This window comes from Rana temporaria, chromosome 5 (assembly GCF_905171775.1).
Source record: "Rana temporaria chromosome 5, aRanTem1.1, whole genome shotgun sequence".
In the NCBI taxonomy this organism is placed as follows: Eukaryota; Metazoa; Chordata; class Amphibia; order Anura; family Ranidae; genus Rana; species Rana temporaria.
Window position 1 is genome coordinate 333,352,590 of NC_053493.1, and position 27,300 is coordinate 333,379,889.

Below are 27,300 nucleotides of genomic sequence, written 5' to 3' on the forward strand. Positions count from 1 at the left end.
TGCAGCGAAAAGGAGTTTAATATTCTTTTAAAGAATTATGCAAAGGACTATTTCACACCGTGGCCCAGCCATCATACTACATATTTATACATATATATATTTTTCTGTATAATCTTTTTCTCATAATAACCTCTGAGCCATCATGAATGATCCATGGGCTCAGTTACATTGGCTATTTCTGCATCTTGGCTGTCCATCTCTTCCGGATCTGTTGAGGCCGACGATTTAATTTTAGGCCTCACAGCTGATGTTGATAAGGAACCTTCCTTATTACTGTTTGACGCTACACGACTTGTGTCCACAGTCACAACTGAAGGATCGCTCACAGGCGTTGAAGAAAGACATTCTTTTTTTTGAGCGATATCGGATGACACGGTCAATGGCTCTGCATTTTGATCCCGTAAGTGCTTATCCATTGAAGCTTGGATGGAAGAAACCATTTCTTGCAATTTCTTCCGCTGAGCCTCTATTATGCTGGGATCAAGTTGCCTGCTATCTCTCATTGTAACGACACCAGGAGCTACTCGGATCAGTTCGCTGTCACTAGCTGTTGAAGTAAAAGAAGGATCGTATATTGGAGTACTGTTAAAGCTTGCTGTAGTGCTAGGCTTAGATGGAGCTCTTGTTCTCTGACCATGTTCTGGACTACCCGAGGCGGTTCCTAGTGAGTGCCCTTTGCCTTGAAAAGCTGTTACATTGTGATGCTGCTCAGACTTCTTCTTTACCACACCACCGCTGCCAAGCTTCATCAAGCCATGTGAGGGACTAGATTCTCTGCTTCTAGAAGACGCTTCGGAACGTACTTGGTTCAGTGCTTCTTTGACCAAATCTTCAACTTCAGGACCAATAGGGAAATGCCCTGCTGCATCCACACAAAGTTCCAACCTATCTTCAGCAGCGTTGTAGACAAACGTTTTATTAGGCAAGTAGGGAAATGTGCAATGCTTTCCATCCACCACTCCTAAAAAGAAAAGAAAAATAATTACAAAAGAATATAAAGAATATAAAGTGCATGCTTGCAGAAAAGAGATGAAGTATCACATTTGATTTATCTGTAGAATTACATTTTTAGTATATCTTCTACTTTTATATTTTGAAATGGTGGATGGTCAGGTAAGTTTCCTTTGATTTCATGCAGAACTACACTTATACACTAGTAGGTAGACTTTTTATTGCAGAAGAAACATGCAATGTCTCTTCTACACCTAACTGCTCACAGCAATCCCGAAATATCAACTGAGCTGTGCGTTAACAGCTTAGCTTACAGCGGCCTGATCCCTGTGTGCCAGAATGACTAGATTCCCTGCATGAGTGACATCGTCCCATGCCAGCCAATAAAGATGTCGGCACAGGACGGTTGAAAAGGCGAGTATTGATCCTTTTCATTCCAATTTAATTGCGTTGTAGGCTTCAATTATGTAGAAAATGCCCCAACATTGGCGTCAGTGGGAGGAGCAGTGCCCCATCAATGGCGTCAGTGGGAGGAGCAGTGCCCCATCAATGGCGTCAGTGGGAGGAGCAGTGCCCCATCAATGGCGTCAGTGGGAGGAGCAGTGACCCAATAGCCACATAAAGGCAAGAAAAGGGCTGCATCTGGCCCCCAGGCCGCAATTTGGAGACCACTGGTTTGGATGCCGGAATATTTTTTAGATTATCCTCAATTGTCTAAATCTTCCTCTACAGAAGGTGTGATATCAGATGGGCGAATATGTAGCCAGCAACACATCTCAATCAGCAGAATCACACAGGTAAGGGGGCTATTTACTCTGATGAAATTGCTTCCTCACTAGCCCATGAAGCTGCTGAATTTCACTCGCTAGCGAGAAAAGGACATCTTACTTCTCCAGCAAGCTAGGGAGTAAACACCCTAGGACAATCTGTTATTGATCTTGTCACTGGCAAGATGTCATCAGCAACATGAATGTACATCTGACCACAGCAGGGGAGGTCTGACCCAAAGCCTTATGTATGTAAACAGTACACAATGGACTTTCAGTAGGAATATAATTTGTTACAGCCATCTTCTACCATTTTTCAGGATATAAACTAATTACATTACCACTCAAATTATCTATAGCACATGCTCTATATCCATGACAGCTTTAGTATAATCTAATAGAACGCATGGTCTATCACCTTATGACTGTAGACTCCTGTAGAAAAAAAAAAACCATTGTTCCATTTTCCTATTATTACACAAATTTTTCCTGTTTAGAATAATTTAGGAGGAGGACCAGATACAGGCTTATTTCAGGTAACTGGATGTGTGCTTAAAGCTAGCATCAACATTTGTTAACAAGCAAACCACAAATGCTACAGCTTTAAAATAATAATTTCTCCAAGCTTCACAGATAACAGTTACACAATTGTGTACTTTAATATAAGCTGCAGAGTCTAAAGTGCTCCTGTCACCGTGGAACAGCCAATACCGTTTTTAACCATAGCTGGATGCTTGGTCCTGCAAAAATTAGTTAAACTTCTGGCGTCTAATTTCTATGCATACATAACCAAGAATGAGATCATAGGCCAAACATTTATTTCTGGTGGCCATTACTAGAAAGAGTATAAACACCCATTAATTGGACTTTGTTTTTATATGCCATTTTCGTATGAGTTTTTTCCCTCACTACAGTGTGCACATATGATGAGGTTTATTAAAATGTTTTGATTCTTATCAGAATTCTTCTCACACTTCAGCGCTACACATTTTTATTGCGTTTTGAGCTACAGGGTGGGCCATTTATATGGATACACCTTAATAAAATGGCAATGGTTGGTGATATTAACTTCCTGTTTGTGGCACATTAGTATATGTGAGGGGGGAAACTTTTCAAGATGGGTGGTGATCATGGCGGCCATTTTGAAGTCGGTCATTTTGAATCCAACTTTTGTTTTTTCAATAGGAAGAGGGTCATGTGACACATCAAACTTATTTGGAATTTTACAAGAAAAACAATGGTGTGCTTGGTTTTAACGTTACTTTATTCTTTCATTATTTCCAAGTTTCTCTTTGTTTACAGCCATTGACATGTCGCCGAGGTTAACACGTGCAGAGCGGATAGAAATTGTGTTGATGTCTGGTGAACGCAGTAACCGGGTCATTGCAGCAGATTTCAATGCAAGACAGCCTACGAGACCACCCATCTCCCATGCTACAGTTAGCAAACTGCTTGCTAAGTTTCATCAAACTGGTTCAGTGTTGGATTTGCCAAAATGTGGACGCATGAAATCTGTCACTAATGAAGAAACATCAGTGGCTGTCCTAGATTCATTCAGCAAAATCCCACAGTGTAGCACTCGCCACATGTCACTGGAGAGCACATTGAACACATTTTATAAGTGGTCAAAAACTTGTAAATAACTCATGAAATAATAAAGTTACGTTAAAACCAAGCACACCATTGTTTTTCTTGTGAAATTCCGAACTCCAGCCTGTCCCCCCCCCCCCCCCCCTCAAACACTACATCCTGGACTCATAGATCTGAAAAGTTCCAAGTCAAAGCAAAAAAAAAAAGGGGGGAGGTCAACAACTGTCCCTGCCCAGTAATATGATCCTGCACATCTTCAGCAACAAGAGCTCCAAGTGAGAATTTTGTAGACAGTTTGGCTACCCTGCATCAAAGTAGTGCAAGGCTACTGAGAGGATCTCCAGTTTTTAAAGCAGTAGTAAACCACGTCACTTTAAGAAAAAAAAGAAAAAAGAAGAAGAAAGCACACCTGTAAGACAACCGCATAACGTGCTAGCATGCATCGCATACTAGCACATTATGAAATACTTACCTTAGAACGAAGTCCCCCCAGTGGCGCACTGTTACAGCTGACAGGGCATCCATCTTTCTTCCGGGTCCGCAGGATCTGGCTTTACGAGTTTCTGGAGCCACAGTGATGTCACTCCTACACAATAGGCCAGACCTTTAGAGCATATGCGTCAGTGACATCACCAGCTGCATCCAGGTTGAATATCTCTTAAACAGAGCACAGGTTAAGCCATTTTATAAGCTTACCTGTAGGTGAAAAAAAACAAACAAACAAAAAAAAAACAGTTTCCATGGCCAAGCTCGACAGGGCAAAAAAGACTGAGGAAGGCCACATATTTATTGTCCACTGGGTCTATGAAGGCTGGCACCTCACCTTGAAATGTAAGGGATTTGTTGAGGCTGGAATCATCCAGATCCAGACAAAATAATACTTTCCACATTTTGTAGTAAGCATTCTTCACTAGGTAATGGTGCACAAACCTCCTGGGAAGCATATACAGTTTGTCTAGCCGTGACCAGTCTGTGTTTAAAACATCTTGTACTAATTCAGTGAACTTGAAAAGGATGTAGTAGGTTACTTGAATTTGGGAAGAGAGATTCCCATACTGGTGACCTTAGGTTCAGCAGATGGGAACAGATCTAGTTTTAAAACAGTAGCGCCCTTTTTCCACCAGAACCTTAATGGGTTCTTTCAGCTTAGAAGAGACCAAGGATGACTGCCCATTCTCCCAGGAGGAGTTCTCAGATCAGTTCTTTGAAGATTCAGTTTCCACTTAGTTATCTTCTTCCTTGGATTCGCTGGGCAGTCAAGTATGTTAATCAAGGGCAACCCAGCATAACAGGTAAGGGAGGTTACATTTTTTTAAAATAAACACACAAGCGAAGATTGAAGTTCCCTAGCAGTTCTTGTTTGTTCAACCATTGTCCCCAAAAAAAGTTACTGCATGTATAATTTACCATGTCAGTGCTCATCTCCTCCTGATGATCTAGCTGCCTCTGGCTTCAAAGCTGAGCTACAGTTAAACCTATAGATACCCAATATAATAGATATACAGTGGGTAACCTGTTTTACTTAGCAGGATGCGTCATTTTGTTCGGTTAGTATTGTAATCCAAAGCAACCCTGCTAGACAGCAGTCTTGGTCCTTACAGAGGATTACCCTGCTGTTAAGCAATTCAGCAAGGTCCAAGATGCACCATAGCCTGTGATTGGACACGCACAATGATGTAATTATCACTGTGGTCTTCCCACCTTTGGCATGTTCCATTTTAAAATGAAAGCACCTTACAAAGCAAAAGAGCAGGGATATGCAATAAGCGGACCTCAAGGTGTGCAGGACTACAAGTCCCATGAGGCATAGCAAGACTGACAGCCACAAGCATGACGCCCAGAGGCAGAGGCATGATGGGACTTGTAGTTTTGCAACAGCTGGAGGTCCACTAATTGCATATCCCTGCAATAGAGAATGACTGGCTTGATGTGGACACGTATGACAGAGAGGTATATATGCTAGTTCTATGGAACACAATAAAAACACATATCTGAAGTAGTTTTGTTTTTTTAAATGCCTGAAGTGCAGTTTTAATAGTTTCTTACTTAAACACCTATGCAGCATGCGAGGGCAGAGCTCCCGGTCTGTACACTTGTTCCAGGTCAGCAGTAGCTCAGGAAGCACCGACCTCGAAGGCACAGGATGACAGCAAGGCAACCAGCACTTAAAGTCTGCAATTGGACTTTGTGGTTATTTTTCACAACATACGTTTCCTTTCAGTAAAGAAAGTATTTGCCATTAATAATGAGCAGAATCCAATCACATTATTAAACCTCAGTCAATGTCCCCCCCCCCCCCCCCAATCTCAATCTAAAATGAGTAACGTAGCACACTGTAAGAAATAGCATCACTGTACCCATGTTTTTCTTCATAATATTGTAAAAGACACCTCCCTGCTGGAACAGATGTGGAAGTCCTTTAGCATAAGACCAAACATCTTCCCCTGCAAGAGAAAAAGAAATACAAAAATTAGTAACAGCACCAATACAGACCTGTTCACTCACACGCAACATCTTCCCCTGCTCAGGTATATAGAAAGTATTCTCCGGAGAGAAAGAGATAGGTACCACTACCAATATGAACTGACATTAACAATGCAGTGTCTTTCGCCAGATGTCAGTTTATTCACTAGACATGTGCACTGCCGAAAAATGTCATCCCCCCCCCCCCCCCCCCGGGTCATTTGTTCTGATCGCAATACGTAAATCCGAAAATCCAAAAATAAGTAAGAAAATCCGAAAGAATAACTAATAATTAAATTATAGGTATTGGAATTTCCTTTCAAATTTGGCTGTTAGTGAACTTACTGAATACAAATGTAACCGAAGTTACAAATTATCAGAAATAATGAATGCCAGATCTCAACAAATGGAATGGAACAAATAATAAAAAAAGTTTATTATTATTATTATTGTTTATTATTAATTTGTTACGTTCCATTCTTTTCGATATGGCATGCGTTTTTTCAGATAATTCGCAACTTCGGATAAATTCGTATTTGTTACGTCCATTAATAGCCAAATTGGAAAGGAAATTCCAATACCTATAATTTAATAGTTAGTAATAATTAAGTTATTAGTTATTTTAGATTTTCGAATGTGGCAATATTCCAAAAAATAAAATTGTTAAATGGGTTTTTATTAATTCGGATAATTGCCAATTAACAAATTTGTCAAAATCCGTTCCGAAACAAATTGCACGTCTATTTACCCGTCTAATCAGGCCATTGTGCAAAACTAGGAACACAGAATATGCCCAAGAGCCGGTTCACACTGCGGCAGCACAACTTGCCGATCAACTCAGCAAGGCACACGACTTCAGAGACGACTTGCAAAATGACCTCTGTATTGAAGTCAATGCAAGTCGCCCTAAAGTCGTCCCAAAGTCGTACAGGAATGTTTTTCTAAATCTGAGCGACTCAAGTTGCTCCTATTAGAACGGTTCCATAGTACAGAACGGAGCGCGACTAAGTCGCCTGACGAGTCACCCCTGTGTGAACCGGCTCTTAGGTAAAAAAAAAAAAAAAAAAAAAAAAAAAAAAAAAACCACATACTGTATTTGAAATATTCTCAAAATATTTTTCTTTGATGACCTGATGCAGTATTTCAGCATGCAATTATCTAGACAGCTAGTTACCGTCCAAATCACATTGATTGCCCCCAGTAATAAAGAGGACATGTCACCAGCCCAGAGTACCCGAGTACCAGTCAACCGTCCATCAGAGTGCCCATCTCCAGCCCAGAGTACGCGAGTACTCGTCTAAAGCCCATCAGAGTACCGGTCTCACCCCGCAAGCGGCCGAATAGTGCTGCAAAATTGGCAAAAATAGCGGCGCTTTACTGCCGACGCCGCCCCAGTGTGAAAGGGACCTTGACTATTTTCATAATCGATTAATCGGCCAGCCGATTAGTTGGGCTGCATGCAGAATGCATTATTTACATATCAGGAAATAAAGTGCAGCACACATACAGCTCAGTACACCGTCCATACGTGTCAGTAAGTGCCTGAGAATTTGTGAATGTAAATGTGTGAGGAGCAATGCCTCATGAGACATGTAGTCCTGGGCAGGAAGTGAGTGGTTCTTAAGGCAGGGCTCGACAAATCCCGGTCGCCCTGGCGACTAGAAATAGCATCCTGGCGAGTGGGGTCTTGGCTTGGAAGGTGGACATGGGCAAAAAAAATAAAAAATGTTTTGTTCCATAGGACCGGCTCTCCGAGGACTAGGCCGAAGCCGCGGCCTCGCCTAAAAAATCCTGGGATGTTTTAGGCGAGGCCGCGGCTTTGGCCTAGTACGCAGAGTGCCTTTTCCCCAGGATCGCGGCAGACTAGGCCGAAGCCTCGCCTAAAACATCCTGCCCGCAGCTAGCCGCGATCCTGGGAAAAGGTCGCGAGCGGCATCAGGCCGAATGCCGCTCGTGGGCCTTTTCCCAGGATCGCGGCGAGCTGCAGGCACGATGTTTTAGGCGAGGCTGCGGTGTAAATCTCACTGGCAGGGAACGGGTTAACACTAGGGGGGCGATCAAGGGGTGTGTTCCCTCAGTGTGTTCTAACTGTATGGGGATGGGATTGAATAGGAGAGGAGACATATCCCCCCCCTCCCCCAACATATCATCCTTTACAATTACTTTAAGGAGGAGCTGTCTAATCCACCTGGCAATGGTAGAATAGGAAACAGGGTGTCCTTGAAAAGACCTCTGGGCAGAGCAAAAAAGGAACTCTGACAAGTAGACTTTTACAGTCCTGACCACATCCAAATTAGGGCAAATTTCCTCATCAAATTTTGCGGTATGACAGAGTGAAGGAAGAACAACGTCTTCATTGGGGCACAAGAGCAGCGGCTCTCCCAGCTCTCTCCCTCCTTAAAAGCTACTGCTGCTGTCACAGCTAGCAAGCAAGCCTGCATGAATGCCCTATAGCAAGCAGATTTCTATGGGGGCCACTCCGCGAGGGGGCGAAGCACCAAAAGTGTTGGCGGGTACCCCAGAAATGTACCCGATTTGGATGTAAATACCCTCAAATTAAAGCTCAACGTCTGCAGTTAAAGCACATCTTGTTTGTTTCATTTAAAATCCATAGTGGTGTATAGAGCCAAAAAGATTAGAATTGTGTCGACGTCCCAATATTTATGGACCTGACTATGTCAAATGTGTACGATTGGGCTTGGAGACACTTTAAGACTCCCCATTTGTTTAACTCCAAACTGTTCCACATTATTGTTCAAATACAAAAAGACAACCAAAAAATGAGAACCGAAAGTATCACTGACAGACACAAAGATCAAAATAACAGTCAACAGGTTCAGCTTATCTGGCCTTGTAGCAGTTAGATGAGAGATGACGTTGGCCTTTACTCAATACCGCCTGCAACCATCATCTATGACAGACAGACCATTAAAGTGGATGTCACAATGTAGAGAATACGATTTCCTGTCATCTGTGCCCAGTCTTGCCACACAGAGTTAATCCAGCGCTGAGCAATCCTCTTTTTATTGTTCAGTGAAATAAAACAGACTTCCAGATAAAGACCAAAGTCCTTGCTTGAGTGACAGGTTATTTACATATCTCATGCACTAGCTTGCAGACAAGCACAGCTTCTTGTCTATGTATATTCTGATGGCTGTTTACACTGAACGGTGGATCACCCCATATTTTGAAAACATTTAATCAAAACACAGGAAAGACAGCCAATCCTGGGAGAGCTGGACGGGAGAGGAGGAGAGGGGAGGGGGATGTGAATTGTGCACTTTACAGAAGCTGTGCTTGTCTGCAAGCTAGTGCACGAGATACCCTGTTTCCCCAAAAATAAGACCTACTCTGAAAATAAGACCTAGCGTTATTTTCCAGGAGGGCTGCAATATAAGCCCTACCCTGAAAATAAGCCCTAGTTAAAAATGCTTGTAAAATCCTATAATCCACTCTATTATAGTAGTATTTAACCCTTTCACGCCGAGCGTACGCATATATGCGTCCTCGGCTTTCAGGGGTTATACCGGGATGATGCCTGCAGCCGCAGGCATCATCCCGGTACCGTTGTTTAGAGCGGGCGATCGGCTTTCCAAACATAACAACCGATGCGGCTAAAAGCCGCTCGGTTGTTATGCCGGAGGAGCGGGAGGGGACATCCCCGCCCTCCCGCCGCCTCTCGCCGCTCTGACCGGGCCTCCCGTCCCACCGGGAGACCCGATCCACGATCCGGCGCCTCCAGCGTCTCGGCGCGCTCTGAAACAAAGCCGTAAACGGCTTTGATTCAGTGTCCGCATTGAAACCACGGAAGCGGCGTCATGACGTCACTTCCGGGTTTCTCAGATGCCAATGGCGCCGGATTTAAAAAAATACACAGTATTCAGAATAGGGGTGTAACGGATCAAAAAACTCACGGATCGGATCGATCCTCGGATCAGGAGTCACGGATCGGATCATTTTCGGATCAGCGCAAAAAAAAAAAGTGTGTGTGTGTGTAATATATATATATATATATATATATATATATATATATATATATATATATATATATATATATATATATATATATATATATATATATATATATACATACATACACACACATACATTTCACGGGTGGATTAAAGAGGAAGCAGGTGAGGCTGTTTGGGACTTGTTAAAAGTACAATCTTGATGTTTTTACAGCTATATATAATTATATATATATGTATATATATATATATATATATATATATATATATATATATATATATTACATATATATATAATTATATATAGCTGTAAAAACATCAAGATTGTACTTTTAACAAGTCCCAAACAGCCTCACCTGCTTCCTCTTTAATCCACCCGTGAAATGTGCTCTACCCCCCCCCCCCCCTCCTCCTCTCACACTAGTGCTTCTCTGCTACTATTCCCTCTCCATGTCGGCTTGCCAGAGCCCAGTGCACAGCGTGACACGCCTCCCCGGGGAGGCGGGGAGGCGTGTCACGCTGGGCTCTGGCAAGCAGACTGGGTGGAGCAAGATCGCTCCGGAGCTAGGCCGAAGCCGGGGACTTTCCTAGGCCTAGGCTCCGGAGCGCTCCGCGGATCGCGGGGTGTGCCGATCCGAACGGGGTGGCCCGTTCGGATCACGGATCGGTGACGATCCGTTACACCCCTAATTCAGAATCGCCGTTTTCGCCGATCTGAATAATTTGAAGTGCAAAGGAGGGCTCGGGGGTCTTTTAGACCCCCGATCCCTCCATAAAGAGTACCTGTCACCACCTATTGCTGTCACAAGGGATGTTTACATTCCTTGTGACAGCAATAAAAGTGATCAAAATGTAAAAAAAAAAAAAAAAAAATGTAATATTAGAAAAAATAAATAAATAAATAAGAAAACAAAAAAAAAATTTTCTTCAAGCGCCCCCGCCCCCCCTCCCCGCGAGCTTGCGCAGCAAAGAAAGCGCATACGGAAGTCGCGCCCGCATATGAAAACGGTGTTCAAATAACACATGTGAGGTATCGCCGCGATCGTAAGAGCGAGAGCAATAATTATAGCACTAGGCCTACTCTGTAACTCTAACCTGGTAACCGTAAAAAAAGTTTAAAGCGTCGCCTATGGAGATTTTTAGTTACCGTAGTTTGTCGCCATTCCACGAGTGCGTGCAATTATAAAGCGTGTCATGCTTGGTATCTATTTACTCGGCATAACATCATCTTTCACATTATGCAAAAAAATTGGGCTAATTTTACTTTTTCATTTTTTTAAAATTCATGAAAGTAAATTTTTCCCAAAAAGTTGTGTTTAAAACACCGCCGCACAAATACCGTATGACATAAAATATTGCAACAATCGCCATTTTATTCTCTAGATTCTCTGCTAAAAATATATATATAATGTTTGGGGGTTCTAAGTAATTTTCTAGCCAAAAATATGGATTTTAACTTGTAAACACCAAATGTCATACATAGGCATAGGCATGAAAGGGATAATGTACAATGTGTGTGTTTCTGTAATATAATTGCGGGGGAAGAGAGCTCCGGCGGGTCACAGAAGCAGAGAGTGGCTCTATAACAAAGGTATTTGGCACAATTATATTACAGAAACACACACATTGTACATTATGTATTACTGTAATAGAGGGGATTATAGGATTTTACAAGCATTTTAACTCAGTTCACACTGGGAATTCCTGACAGGCAGGGAGGGAGAGGCAGAGAGAAGACATCACATTACATAGTAAGACCTACCCTGAAAAAAAGCCCTACTGTGTCTTTTGTTGGCATAATTAATATAAGACCCAGGCTTATTTTCGGGGAAACACGGTATGTAAATAACCCGTCCCTCAAGCAAGGACTTGGGTCTTTATCTGGAAGTCCGTTTTATTTCTCTGAACAATAAAAAAAGGATTGCTCAGTGCTGGATTAACTGTGTGGCAAGACTGGGCACAGATGATAGGAAATCTTATTCTCTACATTGCGACATCAAAAAAAAAAAAAAACACATTTTGGGTTTACATCCACTTTAAGTCAAATTGACTACTGAATAAAACCTAGGCTGCACGAAACACACATTCTGTCAATATCTTCATTCATCCCAAGTTTACAATGTCCGAGACTCGGGGTGAAAATATCTAGTGAGTGCTCGTGCGTTTGGAGTTCCAGCTATGGTTATCGCAGCATGATTCTGGGAAAAATGAGAATCACGATTCTTTTGCATAAAATGAAGATCACGATTCTCAAAAACGTATTTTAAGTTATTTTCAACACAAAACGGAGCGTATGTGTTTAAATACAGTATATGTAAATCTGACGGACTGTTTACATGTTAAATTTTAAAAGCCACAGCAAACCTGCTGACCTTACATGCATGCTAATGTGAAAGAACAGCTCGGATTTTCACATTTAACTAAATGAAAATCAGAGGTGTTCTGTCACATTAGCATGCATGTAAGGTTTGCTGTTGCTTTTAAAATTTAACAAGTAAACAGTCTGTCAGATTTACCCATATACTGTATTTAAGCACATAAGCTCCGTTTTGTGTTGAAAATAACTGAAATCTAAAACTCTGTTGGGTGTAACAAGATATTCGCTTGCCCCCTTTTCACTAACATTACTGTGCAGGAGTGTGGGGTGGAGCAAGACGGCGGCGACGAAACGTCACTTCCTAACGAGACAACCGCCGCCGAGTGTACCAAGATGGCCACTGCTCCGGAGCTAGGTCGAAGCCGGGGACTTTCCTATGGCCGCACCAGAGTAGCGGTACTGCTCGATCTGCGCCATTTGCGTTCCATGCTGGATCCAAAAATCGCGGGTCATCCAGCCTGGAGATCGCGGGGGGTGAATCGAGAACGTGATCTTTTCGCGATTAATCGTGCAGCTCTAATTTCCATACAGGAGCCCAGCAATAGATGTCCGCTGGCACCCACCGATTATCATTCTGTCAGAAGGTAAGGCAATAATCCTGTGTTCCTGCTAAGCAGGAATATGGATACATGTCTTCCCCTAGTCAGAGCGACTCCCCCAGTGAGTAAGCACAACCTAGGCACACAGTTAATGCTTTGATCGCCCCTGAAGTTAACCCCTTCCCTGTCAGTGACATTAGTACTGTGACTGTGCATATTTTTTTTAGCACTGATCACTGTATTAGTGTGACTGTTCCCCACAAAGTGTCAAATGGGTGTCTGCACAGTGGGCAGCACAGTGGTGTAGTGTTAGCACTTTCACGTAGCAGCAAAAGGGTCGCTGGTTCAAATCCAGCCCACGACACCATCTGCCTGGAGTTTGCATGTTCTCCCTGTGTCTGCGTGGGTTTCCTCCGGGTACTCCGGTTTCCTCCCACACTCCAAAGACATGCTGGTAGGTTAATTGGATCCTGTCCAAATTGGCCCAGTATATATGTATATATGACTGTGTCCCAAGTGTGTCGAGATCCTACAGAGTAAATGACCGCACCAGCCAGGAAGACACTGGCTGCAAAAAGCGCCAAGAGGTGATTCAGTTTGCATGTGTAGCGCTATACAAGTCACCCATTCATTCATTTGTCCACCACAATATCGCAAGTCTCTATATGTCACCATTCGCTGTCATTACTAGCAAAAAAAATAAAAATATTCCATAATTTGTAGACGCTATAACTTTTGCGCAAACCAACATACGCTTATTGGGATTTTTTTTTTTACCAAAAATACGTAGCAGAATACATATTGGCCAAAATTGATGAAGAAATGTAAAAAAAAATATTAAAATGTTTACTGGGTACGTTTTATAGACAAAAAAGGTAAAAAAAAAATAACGGTTTAATTTTTTTTTTTCAAAATTCACAACCCTTTTTTGTTTATAGGGCAAAAAATAAAATACCGCAGCAGAGACGATCAAATACCACCAAAAGAAAGCTCAATTTGCAAAAAAATAATAAAATGCTCTCATGATCCTCCTGTACCATGCCCTCCTGGCACGCCTTCCCGATCCCCTTTTTTCCTGCCAAATAAGCCTCCAAAGCTAAAAGTGAAACAACTGAAGTTCAATTACACAGCAATCTTATAAAGTCGGGCAGGTAATGTGGCACAATCATCAGAACTGAGCTTGTGTCTGAAATCAACTAAAAAATAAATACATAAAAATAAATAAAAAAAATGTTTTGGCTAGTTACTATTGTACGGAGATTAAAGTTTAAACAGTTGTAAAAAAATAAATAAAAATCATACAAAAGAAATATAAATCATATTGCAATCACAAATCCACAGATATGGGTATGCTAGTTTTTTGTTGTTTTTTTAATAAGAATAATAGAATATTGAAGTTATCTGGGCTTAAAGTGCATAGCCACAATTCTGCACCAAGAAAGCTAAACATTAACAAACCAACACTGTGTACAATGTGAAGAGTCAGCAGACACGTGCAAATATGCTGCACATCTTCTGTAACGTGCTGCCCTAAGAAACATAACATCTGCTAAATATACAAAAGCCAAGTACTGCAAGGATAAACACAAAGGACAGCCAGCATTTCTGCACTGTTCTCAGATTCGCTGACTCATAGCTAGAAGAGACCGACGATTCTCTCAGCAGCGGAAGGCCCGATCCAGATTACATACAGCCACACAACAGTGCAGGTGGGTACTGACCACACAGTATGAAAGCAATGTTACAAGAGCCAAATAAACATCACTATCATCAATAGAACCCTTGAACCACCATCTTTAACCACTTGCCTACTGAGCACTTATACCCCTTTCCTGCCCAGGCCAACTTTCAGCGGCATCACACTTTGAATGACAATTGCGCAGTCATGCAACACTGTACACAAACAACATTTTTATATTTTTCCCATACAAATAGAGCCTTCCTTTGGTGGTATTTAATCGCCACTTTTTTTGCTTAACAAATGAAAAAAGACTGAAATTATTTTTTTCATATTCTGTTATATGATTTTGCAAACAGGTAATTCTTCTCCTTCACTGATGTGTGCAGATGAGGCTGCTGATGTGCACTGATGAGGCAGCACTTGTGGGCACTAAGGATGAGCTCTGGCGTGTTCACATAGAACACGTGCAGAGCCCGCCAGGAAGTGAGCACGGCGCTGTGCTAATCACAGCCAGGGAGACATTGTCCTGATGCTCGGCTGCGGGGATCGTGAAATGTCTCCCTGGCTGTGATTAGCGCAGCGCCGTGCACACTTCCTGGCGGGCTCTGCACGTGTTCTATGCGAACACGCCAGAGCTCATCCTTAGTGGGCACTACTGATAAGTAACTTTGATGAGGTACCGATTAGGAGCACCAGTGGGAATTGATCGGCAAGGTTTGGACCAACGCCCCTGTAACAGAAGCCAGTTAACAGCTTTCTTTTCTCCTCACACTGTCAGTGCGAGAAAACAAACAAACAAAAAAAAAAAAAACAGATAGCTCATCATGTAAGTAAACAGAAGCCAGTTATTGGCTGACAGCTGATCACATGGTAAAGGGCCACTGTGACTGGCCCTTAACCGCAGTCTGATCAGCCAAGTCCAAAGGACTTGGCGATTACAGAGCATTGAACATTACAGAGCATGATTACAGGAGGACATCCATGGATGCCCTCCCCGCAAAGTAAGCCCGAGCTGTGGTAAAAAAAAAAAAAAAAAAAAAACTTTTTTTGTAACCTTAATGCATTCTCTGCATTAGCGCAAAAAATGACTTTCCTCCGTCTGCAGAATCGGAGGATTGCGGACACTGATGAGATCAGGTGTCGGCGGATGTTCATCTGCTGACACTCGCTATCTCATAGGGATTAATGTATGTCCCTTTTTCATCCGTAAACGGATTGATGAAAAAGCGGACATACGGTCCGCAGATGCGAAAGGGGCCTTAAAGGGAGGAGGTTTATTAGGTTTTCCCAAGCACAGGGAAATTTCGTTGGAACCATTTCTTATGTCCTCGTTGGCATTCCGCTGCCGGCACTGTTCCCTCCCCTCATATCCAGGTGCCTCATTAGCCAGTCCGGTGCTAAGGGAGCACTCATCGTTCACACGGGCTGTGTATGTTCATAGACACACACAGTGCTGGCAAGCCACACCCCTGCCCCCTCCTCACAGGAGTTTGACTGAAGGCAGCAAGAGCCTAAGACTTCTGTGAGACCAGGAAGTGAAAGGAACGGCACTGCAGCCAGGACTTCACTTGAATGGTGAGGGGAGTCTAGTAAGTGTTTAGGGATGGGGGTGGTTTGGGTCAGTAGTGAAGTTTTTTCCATCTGTCTGCAGAGCGGATCGGGTGCACACATACAGACAGTTCATGTTCATCCAATCCCCCCATAGAAGAGAGCGGAGCTCTGACAGGGCGGTCCCTGCACAGTGTGTGGGGACCGCCCTGTCTTCTGCAAGCTCAGCAGGGATCAACAGAGCGATCCCCGCTGAGCAAGCGGATACACATGTACAGATCCTTGCGGCCGATATATGATGCCGATTTGTTAGGCCGATTTAAAGAAAAAAAATTCCCCCTCATCTCATAAAATCTAACAGTTGGACCCCTTTCACACTGGGGTGTTTTTCAGGCGCTTTTGGGCTAAAAATAGCACCTGTAAAGTGCCTGCAAAATGGCTCCCCTCACACTGAGGCGGTGCGCTGGCAGGATGTTAAAAAAAAGTCTTGCAAGCAGCATCTTTGGAGCGTTGTTTACAGCACCTCCACCACTCCTGCCCATTGAAATGAATGGGCACTGCTGCCGAAGCGCCTCTGCAGCGGTGCTACACGGGCACATTTCACCTCTTCATCAGCCGCTAGCTGGGTTATAAGCGCCCCGCTAGCAGCCGAATAGCGCCTGGCCGCTCCAGTGTGAAAGCAGCGGAGTTCCGCCGGAAAAAAAATATTAAAAGTCAGCAGCTACAAATACTGCAGCTGCTGACTTTTAATATATGGTCACTTACCTGTCCTGGGCGCCTGCGATGTCGGCACCCGAAGCCGATCTCTCCCTCGGCTCTCGGGTGCTGCCCCCACCATCTTCGTTAAGAGAATCAGGAAGCAGGCACAAAAACAGGTAATCAAAACTTTTGGATGAAGAAAAAAAAAAAAAAACACAGCACACACACACACACACACACACCCCCCACAACAACAACGAGCTAACTTTACCGTTTTTTTTTTTTTTATTCATTAACCACTTCCCGCCCGGCCTATGGCCGATTTACGTCCGGGAAGTGGTTATGAAATCCTGACAGGACGTTCTAGAACGTCCTGCAGGATTTCATGCCGCGCGCGCCCGTGGGGGCGCGCATCGCGGCGATCGGTGATGCGGGGTGTCAGTCTGACACCCTGCATCTCCGATCTCGGTAAAGAGCCTCCGGCGGAGACTCTTTACCACGTGATCAGCCGTGTCCAACCACGGCTGATCACGATGTAAACAGGAAGAGCCGCCGATGGCTCTTCCTCACTCGCGTCTGACAGACGCGAGTAGAGGATAGCCGATCGGCGGCTCTCCTGACAGGGGGGGTTAGCGCTGATTGTTTATCAGCGCAGCCCCCCCTCGGATCGCCACACTGGACCACCAGGGATGCCCACCCTGGAGCACCAGGGTGGGCAAAAAAAAAAGCTAAAAAAAAAAAAAAAAACCAAAGAAAAAAGATGCCAGTCAGTGCCCACAAATGGGCACTGACTGGCAACAATCAGTGCTGCCACCCCAGTGTCCATCAGCGCCACCCCAGTGTCCATCAGCGCCACCCCAGTGTCCATCAGTGCCACCCCACAGTGCCCATCCATGCCCAGTGCCCACCTAGCAGTGCCCATCTGTGCCGCCCATGAGTGCCCATCTGTGCCGCCCATGAGTGCCCATCTGTGCCGCCTATGAGTGCCCAGTGCCGCCCATGAGTGCCCATCAGTGCCGCCTATGTGTGCCCATCAGTGCCGCCTATGTGTGCCCATCAGTGCCGCCTATGTGTGCCCATCAGTGCCGCCTATGTGTGCCCATCAGTGCCGCCTATGTGTGCCCATCAGTGCCGCCTATGTGTGCCCATCAGTGCCGCCTATGTGTGCCCATCAGTGTCGCATACCAGCGCCGCCAATCAGTGCCACCTCATCTGTGCCCGTCAGTACTACCTCATCGATGTCCATCAGTGCCATCTCATCGGTGCCCATTAGTGCCGCCATATCAGTGCCCGTAATTGAAAGAGAAAACTTATTTACAAAAAAATTAACAGAAAAAAATAAACGTAATTTTTTTTCCAAATTTTCAGCCTTTTTTTAGTTGTTGCGCAAAAAAAAAAAAAATCGCAGAGGTGATCAAATACCACCAAAAGAAAGCTCCATTTGTGGGGAAAAAAGGACGCCAATTTTGTTTGGGTACAGTGTAGCATGACCGCGCAATTGCCATTCAAAGTGCGACAGTGCTGAAAGCTGAAAATTGGCTTGGGCGGGAAGCTGCGTAAGTACCTGGTATGGAAGTGGTTAAAGTGCATTTTCCCCCAAAAATTGCGTTTGAAAAACCGCTGCGCAAATACCGTGTGACTTAAAATATTGCAACAACCGCTATTTTATTCCCTGGGGTCTCTGCTAAAAAAAAAATATATAAAAATATATAATGTTTGGGGGTTCTAAGTGATTTTCTAGCAGAAAATACAGGATTTTTAATTGTAAGCAACACGTGTCAGAAAAGATTTAGTCTTTAAATGGTTAAACTGAGAACTTTTACACAGTTCAGTTCATTGATAAGTAGAAACATTGTATTCTTTTCTCACACTTGGCAGGCTGCCCAGAGACAAGTCGCTCCACAGGAAACTTCAGGCAACTTGCAATGACTTCTGTATCATAGAAGTCAATGCAAGTCATGCTGAAGTGAATCAGCTTTTTTCTTTTTTTTTTTTTTTTTTAAACAATCGGCCGATGCCGATTAATTAAAAAGTGCCAAAAATCGGCCGATATATCAGCCAACCTCTAAGCAGCAGCAGGGATATTTTCAAATGAAGATCTGATCAACATGTACCACCTATTATTTCACCACCGCCAAATACTGGCAAGCGCTCATCAGGGGACAGCGATGCACTTAGGTATTTTTTCCATTTTGAAACTTACATGTAGTCAATTGCTCACCTCTGTTCTCTATTTTAAATTGTTTAAAGTCGCAGTCCTTGTTCAGGGCTAGGACTTCAACATCTGAAAGTGTAACTTTGGTAAGAAAAGAAAAACGCCAGATAGTAGCGTTGTCTGGAATTCTGCTGCAAGACATGAACAGGTCCAGTATCATGAGTGGAAAACTGCTAGGAAAAACAGCGAGCCAATCACATGAGCAGAAGAAGATATTGATCAAGGAGTTCTGTACACAAGTGTAAGGAACGCCCACTGGGTTGCCATGGTCACAAGGAAACAAAATAGGATTATCTGGCAATTTAGGAAAATCAGATGGCTGTGGACTGAAATAGAAAAGTGGCTTGTGAAATAATTATTTTCTATAAATTTTGTCTAAAATCTTTCACCACCTTTAAGGGGGTTGTAAAGGCAGAAGGTTTATCATCGCAATGCATACTATGCATTAAGATAAAAAACCTTGTGTGCAGTAGCCACCCCCCCCCCCCCCCAGCAATGTCCACGATCCCCTCAGCCACCCAGTACACTCCTGATTGGCTGAGAGAGCAGCGGCGCTATTGGCTCCTGCGGCTGTCAAAGTCAGTCAGCCAATCCAAGGCTATAGGGGTCAGGGATCCGTAACTGAATGGATACACGGAGCGCCGGCTCGGCTTGGGTGACAACCTGTAACAAGCTGCTGGCTGAGGGGGCACTCAAAAGGAGAGAGACTAGGAACAGGAAAGAGGGACCCGAGAAAAGGAGGTTCTGGGCTGCTCTGTGTAAAACCAACTGCACAGGAGGGATACGTATAACATGATTGTTATTTATTTTATTTATTTTTTTCACCCCCCCAAATATTATTTTCACCCCCCCAAATAACCTTAAAAACAGAATGCACCCTATTCAGTACTAATTTACGCCTGGGGACAAAAAAAAAACAAAAAAAAACAAAGGAAGAGAAGATCATCACTTTTGTTTAGTCCTCAAATAAGGCTCAGCACCCATTTTGTTGTAGCCCATGTCCTGAAAATAAGTCAGCATGTAAGAATGTAACATTGAGTATTTTGGTCAGGCTTCATGGATGACAGAAAAGTCCTGCAGCTATGGCATTTGCATTCAACAATATTTTTAAAAACAGCACAGTATGTTTTTACACGATTGGGGCCCCTCGTCTGCACAGGTCAGTTTATGTAAAAGGTGACCCTAGCCGTTAAAGCTGAAACGATTTTTCAAAGTCATATTGGTCCAGTTTGGACCAATGTAAGCAAACATGCATCATAACTGGCCAATCATCACAGAACCAGGAAGTCACTTCTACTACAGCGATTGCTGCCGTCTTCCAAGTCCTATGCCTAGTGGCTGCCCTGCTACATAGTTACCATCGGAGGTCATTTGTTTGGCACAGGCGCCATTCAGAACACTTCGCATTTTCTCAATCAATACAAAGCATTCTGATAGACAAGGTGGAGATTGTGATGTCCCCCCCTCTCCACCTAATCCAATCAGAGAACGCCTTGCAGAAGACTGGGAAAACAGCAGCATTCACTGTAGCAGCAGTGTCTACTACAGCGATTTCCAGCTTCTACCAGGATAAGCCAGTATATAGGTAGGACATGTTTTCGTACACTGGGCCAATATTACTATGCACAATTGTCTAATTTAAAGCGGAGGTTCACCCTAAAAACATTTTTCTAACATTACATTGTGCTCACTACCAACATTGACAGTATGCTGATTTTTTTTGCTGTACATACCGTCGTATAGCTATCCCCCCCCCCCCCCGGCTTCCAGGTAGTGGCTCCCGCGGGAGTGGGCGTTCCTATGCAGAGGCTAAGTGATTCACGTGATGACAAAAACTTCCCCCCGGCGCATAAGGCACTTTACGAGTTTCCGAAAGAAGCCAAACTGCGAGTCGGCGCTATACGATGCCTGCGCACCGACGTTCGGCTTCTTTCGGAAACTGGCGACGCGCCTTATGCGCCGGGGGGGAGTTTTTGTCATCACGTCAATCTCTTAGCCTCTGCATAGGAACACCCACTCCCGCGGGAGCCACTACCCGGAAGCCGGTGGGGAAAATAGCTATACGGTGGTATGTACAGCAAAAAAAAAGAAAAAAAATCAGCACACTGTCAATGTTGGAAGTGAGCACAATGTAATGTTAGAAAATGTTTTTAGGGTGAACCTCCGCTTTAAGCTTTAAAATGGACTAGAACCTGCAAATGTTTCCATACTACATTTACCTGATCCTATAAGACGAGTCCTTTAAGTGAAAATTAAAAAGTAGAACTGCATGCACGTTTTTTTTCCCTTCATTTTGGTAAGGGAGGGCAGATTTTTTTTTGTCATCTGTGCGCCATTGGGGAGATTTACCTTAACTTCCTGTCCCATAGCCAAAACAGGAAGTGAGAGCAAATCTCTGCAAATAAAAACATAAGTTCACCTTCGGTTACATTTTACACCCTTTTTAGGCTGGAACATGTAACATGCTCCTGCAGCCGCTTGGGGATCTGCTGTCTGTGTGACAACAGTACAGGGAGAAGTCCCCCATAAAGCGTAAAAGGCTTTGTCCACATGGCTGCGTCATTTATTCACAGAGTTCTGTGAATGAATGCACTACAAGTAATGACATCCTTTGCGGCTGTCAGTTTGTAGTTCTCAATGAACTACCACGGTGCTGTTGAGCACTGCGGTAGTTCAGCGATTCTTCCTGTCATGGCAAAACTGCCTGCCCATACAATGTACAGGCAGACAGCCTACGCCATGGGTGCTCAACCTGTGACCCTCCAGCTGTTGCGGAACTACAAGTCCTATGAGGCATTGTAAGCTGCTGACAGTTACAAGCATTACTCCCAAAGGCAGAGGCATGATGGGAGTTGTAGTTCTGCAATAGCTGGAGGACCACAGGTTGAGCACCCATGGCTTACATTGATATATATATTTATTTTATTGTTTCTCCACTCTATCCAATACAAAAAAAAAGTTGTATCTTTTGTAATACTTTAACCCAGGGATCGACAAATCCCGGGCGCCAGGTCGCTATGGTGACTAGAAATATGGTCCTGGCGACTTGGCTTGGAAGGTGGGAAAAAAACAAAAAAAAAACATTTTTTGTTTTTTTGTGAGCTGGTGCCATCTGGTGGTGAGCCGTTGGTATTACAAGTTATTACCACCAGATGTGAGCTGGCGCCATCTGGTGGTGGCCGTTGGTATTACAAGTTATTACCACCAGATGTGAGCTGGCGCCATCTGGTGGTGGCCGTTGGTATTACAAGTTAAGCATTACAAGTTAAACAGCAATTCTAATGTAATTTTTCACCATTTTCACTGCCATCTTCTTCCCTCTAATTAGAACCCCCAAACATTATATATATTTTTTATCCTAACACCCTAGAGAATAAAATGGCGATTGTTGCAATACTTTCTGTCACGCCGTATTTGCGCAGCGGTCTTACAAGCGCACTTTTTTGGGAAAAAATTACACTTTTTTTAATTAAAAAATAAGACAACAGTAAAGTTATCCCCATTTTTTTTAATATTATGAAAGATAATGTTACGCCGAGTAAATTCATACCCAACATGTCACGCTTCAAAATTGTGTTTGAACACCGTTTACATATGCGGGCGCTGCTCACGTATGTGTTCGCTTCTGCGCGCAAACTCGTCGGGACTGGGTGCGTTTTCTGGCTCCTAACTTTTTTAGCTGGCTCCTAGATTCCAAGCAAATTTGTCAACCCCTGCTTTAACCGCTTGCCGACCGCCCACCGTAGTTTTACGGCAGCAGGTCGGTTCGGCTGCGCAAAAACACGTGATATTACGCGATTTTGAATTTCAGCCACTAGGGTCACGCGCGTCCCCTGCTCGCCCCTGGTGCCAACGCGCGTGCCCGGTGGGCGCGATCACCGCCGAGCACCCGCGATCGCTCGTTACAGAGCGAGAACCGGGAGCTGTGTGTGTAAACACACAGCTCCCGGTCCTTTCAGGGGGAGAACTAACTGATCGCATTTTCATACAATGTATGAACAGCGATCTGTCATTTCCCCTAGTCAGTCCCACCCCCTTCAGTTAGAACACATCTAGGGAACATAATTAACCCCTTTCTCACCCCTAGTGTCAACCCCCTTCCCTGCTAGTGACATTTACAGTAATCAATGCATTTTTATAGCACTGATCACTATAAAAATGCCAATGGTCCCAAAAATGTGTCAAGTGTCCGCCATAAGGTCGCAGTACCGATAAAAAAAAAAAAAAAAAAAAAAAAAACGCAGATCGCCGTCATTACTAAAAAAAAAAAAAAAATGTTTTAATAAAAATGCCATAAAACTATCCCCTAATTTGTAGACGCTATAACTTTTGAGCAAACCAAACACTTATTGCGATTTTTTTACAAAAAATATGTAGAAGAATACGTATCGGCCTAAACTGAGGAAAAAAATCATTTATATATATATATATATATATATATATATATATATATATATATAATTTTTTTTAGGATATTACAGCAAAAAGTAAAAAATATTAATTTTCTTTCAAAATTGTCGTGCTTTACAGCGCAAAAAATAAAACCCGAGGTGATCAAATACCACCAAAAGAAAACCATTTGTGGGGAAAAAAGGATGCCAATTTAGTTTGGGAGCCACTTCGCACGACCGCGCAATTGTCAGTTAAAGCGACGCAGTGCCGAATCGCAAAAAGTGGCCCGGTCATTGATCAGCAAAATGGTCCGGGGCTGAAGTGGTTAAAAACTGTACGCATAAATCTCAAAATTATAGAAGATAAAATCTACAGAAAGCAACTTCTATAGCACAAAGAATCAAATGTGATAAACTGGAAAAAGGTTGAGGCTGCTTTTTTTCTTACCCATAAGGGTTGCCAGCAAACACAAGGAGTACATCTCTTTGTCAATTTGGTCTTGAAGCTCCTTTGAAATGGCTTTTGTAGCTACTGCAGAATCCTCATCGGAAACGGCGTGAGCGGAGTGCGATGTCATCTGTTGTACTGGTTTGTCTTTGGCTTTCAAAATCTCAACTGTAACTCTGTCCCCATGTTGTAACGGCACAGGCTCATTTTCAAAGCCGTCCTTGGGTGGCAGAAGCTCTTTTGGGGGAAACCCATAACGAATGCACTGTAAATAAGGAGGAATATCTAACTCTTTGGCTATTCCCTCTTGAAGCTCCAAAAACGTAGTTGAAAACTTTAAGGTGAGCATTGCCTGGCGCCCATCATTGGTTGTAATGCGGATTTTCTTCTCTTTAGAGGAGGTCGGGGAGTAAGGGGTTTTGGTGGGAGTTGAAGGGCCAGATGATGGGCTGTCTTTCATAGCCCCAGGGGAGGAGGATCGAACTTGTCCTTTCTGTTCTTGTTTTATCTGGTCCGATTTGCGTTTCTGCATGACCGATGCCTGTTCTGTAATGTTTTGCTGAAGCTTCCTTTCCGTTTTACTCATATTTAATTCCTCTTTGTGCAAAGTTTTGGCTTTCTGGCCAGTGAGAATGATTTTTGTTGGCAAGTGTGAATCAGAGTCCTGCTCCAGTTTAAGATCGTCCACTCTCTGTACATGAGCTCCATCTATGGCGACTGGAGTGTAGTCATCGGGGTTCTTTTTGGCAGTCTGATGCAATATGGTGTTTACAACTTTCTGCACAAGAATTTCACTGCCGAATTCTCCAGGAAAATGCTTGGTCACCAATTTAATTGCAACGTCATACACGTTGCTGTTGAAAGCTCCATCGCTTTCATACTGAAACCAGTAGACCGTTTCTCTTACGACTCTTCCACCCCACTCCAAAGTAATAGGAAATGCTTCGGGTAAGTTATCGTATTCCTTACCATCCCAGTAATGCTTAAAGCCGCAGCCGCATTTGCCTCCATAAGACCTGGTGTTAGTTCTGTCGCCATCCAAATAAACTATGGAGGCGTCGCTTCTCACCCTGCGGACTGAATTGCCGCGGCACCAATTGCAACTGGTTAAGTTGCTCAAGTTAAAATCAGGGACTAACACATCGTTTACCGCGTCGTAAGAACAAACTATGTTATTAAGTGGGAAGCTGTAGTTTTTATCGGGCTTCAGATGGCCATGGGTAGATTTGGCCAAGTTATACAACTTCCCCCCTGGGGCCAGCCACTCTGGAGCAACCAAGAGTTCTGACAAAGCACCACACACAAGGCATTTGTGAAGGCGATTTTCACACACAGCCTTCTTGGCAGCAGCAGTCACTTCTTCAGGCTGAATTCCTATAACTCCAGTTCGTCTATAAAAGTACTGATGGACATCCGCTACTAAGCTGGGGTGGATACCATGTTTATCCATGAACACCTCCTCCATTGCAGCCACCAGCCTCAGCAAGTATTTGTCTTGCAGGCTTCGATCTCCTCCAATGACACAGCCGCCATCGTCTTCTAATGTGATGTACTTTCTTATTAAATCCTGCGGGACACCCCAGGCCTTGGGAAGCAATTTTAAGGGCAGTTTGGGTAGGGAAGAGCCTTTGATGCCCACCAACGGTATGTAATGATTGCGACCTGAGCTACTCCAGGCTATGCATATTGGCTTGTTGAACTGTCCATCTTTGCCTTTGCAGGTCTCCACTGGTATCAAACCTGGAAGAAACGTGGCCGAGTAATCCCCGGAACTTCTCATTCCGCTTAAGGAATCCAGCAAAATGATAGGTCGGTGAAGGACATTGGCGAGCCCGAAGATGTGGATGTTCCTCAGACCCAGGGGTACGCCTTCAGGAGGCACAAACAAAGGGTCGCACTCGTTGATAATGTCCTCCCATTCCGCCGAATCGATGAAGTCGTGGAAGAGGGCTTTGTACCTGTCCAAGTTCTCCTTCAGGTGCTTCTTGAGGTTCTCCCGTAAGGCGTGCCAGAAGAGTTCTCTTCCCACCAGGGCCCGGGACACGGCGTGCACCAGGCAGTGGCCATCTCCATCCACGTGGATGGGGATCAGCGACTCCTGGTTGTTGTTGGCCTTCTTGATGTCTTCTAGGGTGTCGTGTAGGTAGAGGAGGCTGCCGGAGCGATCTTTGCCGTAGCCCACGGTGTCGATATGTTCGGGTTCGATGAGGAAGGCCCGGTCCCCCAACAAGGAGCAGTCAAAGACCTCCCCCTGGTTCATCTCCCTCAGCAGCTTGGCCTTGCCAGTCTGCTTGTCCATGCCATAGCGGGCCAGGATGGGGGAGAGCAGCTTGCAGTGGTAGTTGGAGAGCCCCATGACTTTCACCATGTCTGAGGTAGTGTTCCTGCGTGGGGGCCCGGCCACACCGAGCAGGGCGTTCCTCAGCAGGTTGTGCAGCACCACGTCCGGTTCGGTTACCTCTTCCACCTCCAGCAACTGCCTCTGCTCGTGTCTCTGGCCGCAGTCCGTGCATTCGATGCTGGCCGAGCCCTGAGCCGGGAAGAAGAGCCGGGCCCGGCACTGGGGGTCCGGGCAAGTGCCGGAGAAGATGCGCCGATCCCCCCTCCTCCTCTGCTGCGCCTGGGCTGGGGACTGGGGAGGCTGAGACATGGCGCCCGCACTCACCGTCCTCTCATCCTCACTCACCGCCACAACAATAACAACAACAGCCGCAGCAACGCTCGCCGCAGCCGGTCTCCAATGCGGAAGCACAACCCCCGTTCGCCGCCAGCAGCAGCTCCGCCCCTCCTCCTCGCCTACAGCCGCGTTACCGCCCCTTTCTGAGAAAACACACCCTTTTCCGGATCGGGGGTCGACGGGTAATGTAGTTCTCGCGGCGCGCCGTTACACCTTTCGCAGGCTGTTGGAAAACTATATGTCCCGTCATGCACCGCGAGGCACATCCGGAAGTAGAAGGTCGCGTTGCCCAGAGAAGTCTAAGCAATGCGGCGCTGCTGATAGGCTGGCAGGGCTGGATGACAGCTGGGGGAGGAGCTGAGCGCTTCCTGTTTTCTGCTGGGTTAGGCTGTGTCATCTACAGGTGCCTTGTGTAAGGAGCAATGACTAGGAGGTTTGTGTGCACAGTGTTCAGTGTATACAGAGGGGGCAGTCATGCGCAGGAAGGAGCACACAACCTGATATTACAAAACCACACATCTCAGCATCTGTGCAGCATACCTGGGGTCTGCAGGTATAAGGCTGCCTATGTATATCACCATGGGATTGTACAATCTACCATCTGTGGTCAAAGGAGAAAAAAACAAGCTTACATAGTCAGCTCCGTGCTCCAACATCGGTTGTGATGCTGCAGCTGTCCCAGAGAACTGAGCAATCGCATTGTCCCTGATCACTTAATTCTCGTTTGCTTCAAGTGGAGAGCAGTGACTGTCAGTCGCCACTCTCTGCTCTGCCCCTTACAGTGCTCACTGGAGCAATAGGCTGGAGAGGAGGTGGGGGCAGCTGGCTTCAGCCATCAGACGGCTGGATGGATCCTGACGATATTGTCTGGATCCTTCCAGGGCCTGAAAGTGTTACTAAACCCACAACAGTAAAGTCTGTATATACAGCCAAGCTTGTGTATGCAGTGAAGCCCACTGTGGGTTAAAGGGGTTGTAAAGGAA

The 27,300-nt window shown here is 44.6% G+C and overlaps 1 protein-coding gene across 1 annotated transcript; it reads right to left on the bottom strand.

The window, feature by feature from the left end:
* On the bottom strand, positions 1–26,290 carry VCPIP1 (valosin containing protein interacting protein 1). The gene is made up of 3 exons (XM_040354350.1): positions 23,641–26,290; positions 5,666–5,752; positions 1–961 (listed from the first exon to the last, which is right to left on the bottom strand). Exons 1-3 carry the CDS (start codon positions 26,288–26,290, stop codon positions 141–143), a joined length of 3,558 nt encoding a protein of 1,185 aa, XP_040210284.1. The 3' UTR covers positions 1–140.
* Positions 26,291–27,300: the final 1,010 nt, after the last annotated feature.